The 8,028-nt window shown below is 45.2% G+C and overlaps 1 protein-coding gene across 1 annotated transcript; it reads left to right on the plus strand.

Annotated features, from left to right (window-relative positions):
- The first annotated feature begins 3,594 nt into the window (after positions 1-3,594).
- LOC139928500 (kelch repeat and BTB domain-containing protein 12-like) lies at positions 3,595-6,999 on the plus strand. Its single transcript, XM_078288510.1, has 9 exons — positions 3,595-3,765; positions 3,981-4,162; positions 4,357-4,489; positions 4,707-4,961; positions 5,053-5,411; positions 5,521-5,794; positions 6,156-6,303; positions 6,396-6,593; positions 6,851-6,999. Exons 1-9 carry the CDS (start codon positions 3,595-3,597, stop codon positions 6,997-6,999), a joined length of 1,869 nt encoding a protein of 622 aa, XP_078144636.1.
- The last annotated feature ends 1,029 nt before the right edge of the window (positions 7,000-8,028 follow it).

Consider the following 8,028-nt stretch of genomic DNA (forward strand, 5'->3'; position numbering starts at 1 on the left):
TAAAAAAGACGATTTCATAAAATAAAAAAGGTGTAATTTCTTATAGCAATTTACAGCAAAGATAATGCTTCCTTTCCCTTTTAAAAATCCCCATGTCCTGAACATGGAGCAACACAAAGCAGCACAAATGTGTTATAAAAATCCTACGTACTGAATGCTGCCCAGGCTAAGCAAACTCAAAAATAAAAAAATTATTAATAAAATTTATAGAAAAGAAAGATAAGGGGGGAGTATTCACCGGAAAATGTTATCTTGTGGTCGATGTGCCATTGTATGAGGATTTCAAATGCAGAGAATCGTGTTGCCCACCTTTTCTATTGTATTAAATCTTATCAAAAGGTAAATAGCTAGATAAATCATTTAACAACTGGGATAGGGAGGCGGAGTGTCTGATTATATGTCTGATAATGATTATAGATTTCTTTATGGCTAATAAGGAAAAGTCAACTTTCTTCTTGAACTAGTTTCCTGAAAAGGTTTTGTTTGTAGACATGTGAGGTGGATAAGGGGTAGAACGGATAGAAATGCCAGAACATCTTGATGTTTTATTGATGACAGAGGTCCAAAAAGTTCTCTCTTTTTTTTGTGTTTTTCACATCACTAGCAGAGTAATCAGAGTAAGTAATGTAAATTCAGCAGGCCAAACTTTCCAGGGTAAAATAATCCAGATGTATAGTTTTAAATGAAGACAATTTGTGCCCATTAAGAGAGCAAGTGTGGATGTTTAGACAAATGTGCCCCCAATCCTCATACTTCATTTTCTACACTTTCTTTTTGTTGCCGTTATTTTTAAAGATGTACCATTGAATAGTTGTTCATAAATCTAGGAGGTCAACAATGTATGATACACTAATCGAACTCTAATACATACAATTCAATGCACAAATACGTAGGCAAACCTTGTTATATCCATATAACTTTGTCATGATTCAGTGACAAGCAATTTGCCTGTTTTTCAGTCATGCTAGGGACTGTCCAAGTCAAGTACAAGTTTGAATATGTGCTGTAAAACTGATAAAACTGAAAACTTCAATCCATCAATTCAAAGTTTGCAAATTGTTGGATTTGTTGATGGATGTAAGCTTTTTACTCAATGTGCTCTCAGATCACCTGGTCAATAAATACAGACTTGTTCTGGGTAAACTGCATGAGAGCCAACTTTCCAGGAGTACACACGTGGCCAAAGGTCCTTATGAACAACTTCTGGTCAGGGAATTTGCAGTGTGGCAACACTTTCATTGAGACATGTGGACACACACTGTACGTGTACACACACACACACACACACACATACACACACACACACACACACACACAGCTTGACCAGATATAACTGATTTATCTTAATTCTCTGTGCTTTGGCTGCAACACATTCTTTTGTTCATGCTATTGTGCAACATGTTCAACACTGTCACAAGGGCGCAACACACAATTTAATTCAATCCAATGGAAAAGAAATGTTGTCATACTGTAAAAAAGAGAACCCTAAATCCCTCTGTCAGCACACACTAGTGAAATAGCTATTTATTCTTTAACTTTTAAGGTACACCAGATTCCGTATTAACTTTTGTAAATCCTAGAAATTATCTGGCATCAAGATTTTATGAATGCAGTACAGTAAGAAAACAATTAGCCTGAAATAAATCTGTACTGGGATTAGTGTCACCACCAATGAGCAGTGCAGGAAACAGACACGCCTTCAAGACTTGGACCTGTAAGAGAGTCTGTAAAAGAGTTATGATGATGATTATGATTGCTTGTGCCTGTGCATGTGTGTGTGTGCACGTGTGCCTGTGTACCAGTGTGTTTATTTGTGGTCTTCCGAAGAGACTGAGCCTTCACAACATCAGTAACAAGGAACAACACAATGTCCAAAGAAGCTCATAAAATGTAATACAGCCAAAGGTTTGCATTCAGAAGCTATTTCTTATTGTTTTGGTTTCTGCTATCTGAACAAAGGTGTATGGAACTGTTGAGTCATGGTGGGTAGAAAACAAACCATGTAACCATAAAATCTGCTGCCAAGCAAATTGTGACATCAAGTGTCTGTTGAGGTACAATAAATGATATGACATGCAGGTAGTTGTCAACACTGATCTGCTGATAATATGCTTCTGATTGTTTTAGTTTCTACATGAAATCCACATTTTGTTGAAATTCAGCACATTACACAAAAAATGCATAAAACCTTCCATGTCTTTTAAAACCCAGAAATTATAAGAATGAGACATAGTTTGAATAAGTGTAAATACTGTTATGCACAGCCTGGAAACCCGAACAGACCATGTGCACGACTAACACTTGCTGGTCTATTTAAAACCTTTTTTTTTTTTTTACCAGTGAGCAGTGCTAGTGCCACACTCTTAAGTCACAGACAGCAAACAGCACAGAACAGGAGACAGACATGACAGCAACCAACAACACAGCAGTCTGTGCAGCGTAGTTTGAAATACCAAAAGTAGCGGCATCTCAATTCAGAAAATTCTGCAAACCACTGTGAAATCCTGGCCCTGGACAGCCTCTGGAAACTGGTATGGTAGCTCTGTTCTGTGTGCATTTAGCTAATGGCATGCTAACATGCTACCACTCACTCTCTGAAGTGCCTCTGCATGTCTGCCTGGTGTGAGGTTACAGGTATATGTTTAGCACACTGAGTGAGAGTGTCATTACCTTCTCCATTACCGTGTGGTTTGGCGGGTCAGCTGCAGGGGTGAAACCAGTTAGAGAGACGGGTCAACATGGGCTCAACAGTCCCTGGAAGGCCTCGACAACTGGAGCAAGAGCAAGAAGATCAGTCAGTACCTCTACTAACCACCTTCTGAGTGGCTCCCTTCTGGGACTAGTATTAGTTTAAGTATTAGTATTATACACTGAATGTACAAAATGTTTGGGACATTTCCTGATATTGAGTTGCAGCCCCTTTTGCACAATCCACATCTTAAAAACTTGCCTGCTTCTCATTCTCTGCATCTCCTCCTTTGTGATTGGTGTAGATTCAATTTAAGGGAAATCAATAAGGGATAATGGATTTTACCTGGATTCACCTCATCAGTGTACTCCCTTAAGAGTAAGTGTCCCTACTAATTTGTATTATACCATATAACCCTAACTCTGGAAACAAGTGTGCTATGAATTTGAACCCACTTCACTGCACTGTCATCTATCTTCATTTAGGAAATCTTTTTCTTTTCATGCAATGTTTTTTATTTAGGCCAATCGATCGGCCATTTAAATTTAGGCTATATTCACATGTGTTCTTGAGGAGTCTGACTTGTTGATGGATGCTAAACTTTTGGACCTTTTTGAAAGGTCAACTCAAATTACAGGCGTGATTCGTGGGGGGGGGGGGGGAGTGCGTGTGTGTGTGTGCCATCCTATTCTTTTCTCATCCCTATCACATCCCTAACACAGCAATCTAACCCTAACACAGCAATCTGAGTATAGAGGTTAGAAACACTCAACACTCTTTCCAACACTCTTTCTCATTATTTCTCTTATATATTTCTGTTTATACATTATGTTTAGCTCTAATCTGCCATAAGGTCTTTCTCTCCAGGCTGACAGGGGTGGTGCAGCCATCCAGAGCAGCGCTCCATGGATGCTCCAGTGCTGGACTCAGCTCAGGCAGAGCATGGCTCAGTTCTGCTCAGGCAGCTACAGAGGATGAGGGCGGCCCAGGAGCTCACTGATGTGGTGCTGCTGGCAGAGGGAGTTCCCTTTCCCTGCCACAGGGTGGTGCTGTCTGCATTCAGCCCTTACTTCCAGGTAGGGTTGCTGTGCACAACTTGTACTTGTTGCTGCACTGTTTCTCCACACCAAAAAGGAAGTGATTTCAAATCTGACTGTGCTAATGCAGAATAGATACAGGATGGGGCGACATTTCAAAGCTATACATGATATGCATGTCAACAGTCAATACAAGCAAAGCTGCTGTGATGCTGTCATCACTGTAACTGTATCGTGTCACTCCCTGTGTCCAGGCCATGTTTACATGCGGTCTGAAGGAGACCCGGGTAGGAGAGGTGCCTCTCAGAGACACTCCTGCCCAGAGCCTGGAGCTGCTGCTGGGCTACATGTACCATGCCGAACTCTCCCTCTCCAACGACAACATCCAGGGAGTGGCTGCTGCTGCCTTCCTGCTCCATGTAGACGGAGCCTTCAGGTGGGTGAAGGGTCTGGCAGGTAGGATGCTGATCATTAGTCCAATATACTATGAACAGTACCTGCTCAGCGATTTTGGACAACAAGCCTATGTGAAATATTAAGATCTCCAGGGTAGCGGGCAGTGAACTAAGTTTGAAGGAACACTGATAGTTTTTTTTTGCTGCCATCACCACCTTACTGTCACTGCTCCAGGTTGTGTCAAAGTCACATGGAGGCTAGTATGGACCCCTCCAACTGCGTGGGGCTGTACCACTGGGCCAGAGACCTGGGGGCCACTGGCCTGGCTGAGTGCGCCCTGAGATACCTCTGCCAACACTTTGCTCAGGTGGGACGTTCAGTATTACTGGTGTCAAATATTATCTCAATTAGAGCCACTGGACTGAAGACAAAACCAGTTATAGGGCCTGAAGAGTTATAGGGCCCGCTTATGATTAATGTAAATATATATATAGGCTCTCTCTTATATCCATTTCCTCTGTTTGATAATATATCTCATTCATCCCCATATTGTTTTATCCTCTTCCTCCTCTTGCTGTCTGTAGGTGTGTGAGGAAGAGGAAGTGCTGGAGCTGGATGCCCAAAGTCTGGGGGCTCTGTTAGGTTCGGATGACCTCAACATCTCCCAGGAGGAGAGTGTGCTGAAGCTGGTGCTGCGCTGGGTGGAGAGACGCAGGGGGGACTCGCAGAGCGAAGCCCAGGCTGTGGAGTTACTCAGGCGGGTCCGGCTGGAGCTGGTGGATCCTGGATTCCTCCGTAAAGCCAGGAGGAGAAACCCGGTGAGAAGGGAGAGGGGGGTGGTATCAAATAAAGGGAATTAAAGGACACCTAATTCACACTTAGTGAGGGAGTAGAGTGAGAGATTATCATACCTCTAAATGTATCTCCCAGGTATTGCTTCGGGACGCCGAGTGCTTTGGGATGATCGACGCAGCTCTCCAGACCTCGGGTCTGTCTGAGACGGCAGCTCCCCCTCGGCCAGCCCTCCGCTACGGCATGGAGACCACCGACCTGCTGCTCTGCCTGGGTGGGGTGGATGAGTCAGGGGTGCCTGCCCGCCGTGGGGGACTTGCTGATCTGAGCTTTTGCTTCGCCCCCCAGGGGAGACGGACTTACTACATCCCTTCTCCACTGAAGGGCTCTGGAGGCAAGGGCCAGATCACAGCAGGGGCAGTGACACGGGACAGCGGCATAGTGGTGGCCATAGAGGCAGAAGACCAACACAGGATGAGGAGGGTGGACATGTACAGGTTTGTGTGTGTCAGAAGAACACATAGGATATACGAAATCCATATATTGGAACCTGGCACAGCACTCAGAAAGAGATCCAAACTGTGTAGCTGCCTGTGTGTGTTCCAGGTTTGACCGTTCAGAGGAGAGCAGCTGGGTGGAGCTGTGCTCAGCAGCATACAGAGACATGTATGCTTTAGGGATGCTAGGCGACTCCCTCTATATGATAGGTGGTCAGATGAAAGTGCGGAACCAGTACATCATCACAGACAGCGTGGAGAGATGGTCGCTGAAGAGAGGAGGCAGCTGGCTCAGCTTCGCCCCTCTGCCTCTCCCCCTAGCCTGCCACTGTGCCGTCAGCCTGAAGGAGCACCTCTATGTGCTGGGGGGCTGGACACCACAGGTACATAAATAGTGTCATGCAGTCAATCAGAATTGTTATTTTTGGGCAGCAGGATGACGTGATGTCCCTATTGAAGTGTCTTTGAGAAATGCACTGTATCTCTACCAGATGTGGCCATGTTGTGTAGCTGACCTCTGTAGGGGGAGGCGAGTGAAAATACATTTTCTTTACAAAGATTAATGAAGTCTCACATTATTATTTAAAGCAGCAGTCAGATATTATGTGTTTCACTGTAACTTTTTGCCTTATCAGTCCTTCAGTTTCCCCATCATCGGAGCCAACTTGGTGTTTCTTGTTTCTCACCCTATTTTCTTTTCTTTTGCTTCCTCCTTCCTTCCCACTCTCTCCTCTCCTCCCTCAGGACCAGCCGGACGATGAGCCAGACAGGCTGAGTAACCGTGTGTTTCAGTTTGACCCAGGCAAGGACGGGTGGACAGAGTGCGCCAGGATGAAGTACTCCAGGTACCGCTGTGGCTCGGCCGTCCTCAATGGCGAGATCTACATACTAGGTCAGACTACAAGAAAGGCCGATATTCAGAACTATATATTTTGTACGGGAAAGAATGGAGCAAGACGATGTGTGTGCGCTTGCGTTCTTCAGGTGGTATAGGATGTGACGGAGAGGACCGGGGCCAGTCTCGCCGCTGCCTGAGCTCTGTGGAGGTCTACAACCCAGAGACAGACACCTGGAGGCCAGGGCCGGCCCTGCCCACGTCCCTACTCTCCCTCCGAACCAACGCCTCCAATATAGGAGTAGTGGAGGGCAAGCTTTACCTCTGTGGATACTACAAGGTTGCAGGTCAGTCAGTGAATTCCTTTCAATGAGTTTCCAACAGCTTGTTTTGTGTGGTCTCTAAGACTTTATGAATCAGTTCAACCTGATTGTGAAATGGCTATCACATGCCATGTAGGCCTAGTAATGCTGGCTGAAATGCATCCTGTTGCAAAAATACAAGGCACACTTAAGAGACTCCATCTGACTCAGGGGATAACCGATTATGCAGTATGTGCAGAAATTAGATTTTTCTCAGAGAACACTTTGTCCCATGACTTCAGGCCGTCATGAGATCATCACCAAGGAGATTCTGGAGCTGGACCCGGCAGACAACGTGTGGACGGTGGTGGAGAGACGAGCAGCTATGCATGACAGCTATGACGTCTGTCTGGTGGCCAACCTCAACCCTCGGGACCTCTTCACACCCTAATACAGCTCCTCCTGACTCCTGACCAACAATGCTAGGAGCCATGGGCTATGTGTGGGAACCCAGCTTCAGTCTATTAAACCTCATACAGCTTTATCCAAACGTGGGTTGACTCCCTGGACTGCACGTGTCAACCCCTATCTGTGCTGTTGGGGGAACAAAGAAACACAGACTTTCTCTTCCCCAAACAAGGCATACCCAATGCATTCCTTTAGATTCAGATGGAAATGTCTGCAAGGAGCTATTGCCTTTTCAAACCATAGTCTTTTGGAAATGTAATCATAAGTGTACTTAATGGTATTTAAGGTTGTATGAGGCTAACAAATAGATGGCCCTAAAGTTAAAGCCTAGCCTATGCATAATGATAGATCAGCATCCTATAATTTTCTTGACTACTTTTCTGTGATGAATTTGAATTAAAAAAAAATGGAAGGAACCCTGCAGTGCTTCAAACTATAATTACTCCCTTTCTCTGACTTCAAAGCTTTTGCTACCACGTTCTCCCTGTAGGTTTCAGTCTCTCCAAACTCTGTTACAGAATTTATTTTCCTGAGCGCACAGCATGGCAAAGCGTCAACAAACATGTTTCATTGAAGTGGTGACTTCAGGGTGAGTGTCTGACCCGCATGCCATTCCATACATTCCTTCTCCCCTCTTTCCTGCTGTCGAGCCGGTCAAATATGAGCTGACGGAAAACCCAGAATGCGCCTAAATTAGTGTGACGCGCCTGCATGTTGCTGTGAGAGCTGGCATTTGGTATGAGGTGGCTCCGCCCATCGCTCCAGACCATGTGGTTTTCATTGCTCCTGTTGCTGTGTTATTGAGGAGAGAGGGAGGAGAGAGAGAGAGAGAGAGAGAGAGAGAGAGAGAGAGAGAGAGAGAGAGAGAGAGAGACGAGTTGGATGGATGCGAGAGAGAGAGAGAGAGAGTGCGAGAGAGAGAGAGAGAGAGCCGAGAGCCGAGTTGGATGGATGCGCAAGACGTGTCCGCTCTCCGCAGACACACAACACCTCTTCAGGATCTCTTCGCTAC

Source organism: Centroberyx gerrardi, chromosome 14 (genome assembly GCF_048128805.1).
Source record: "Centroberyx gerrardi isolate f3 chromosome 14, fCenGer3.hap1.cur.20231027, whole genome shotgun sequence".
NCBI classification, from domain to species: domain Eukaryota; kingdom Metazoa; phylum Chordata; class Actinopteri; order Beryciformes; family Berycidae; genus Centroberyx; species Centroberyx gerrardi.

Excerpts from the sequence above, each read along its gene's own strand:
- LOC139928500 (XM_078288510.1), top strand. The coding sequence starts at position 3,595 with ATGGATGCTCCAGTGCTGGACTCAGCTCAGGCAGAGCATGGCTCAGTT. Across the intron at positions 4,962-5,052 it reads TGAGAAGGGAGAGGGGGGTG|GTATTGCTTCGGGACGCCGA; the intron begins GTATCAAATAAA and ends TGTATCTCCCAG. Across the intron at positions 6,594-6,850 it reads TGGATACTACAAGGTTGCAG|GCCGTCATGAGATCATCACC; the intron begins GTCAGTCAGTGA and ends CCATGACTTCAG.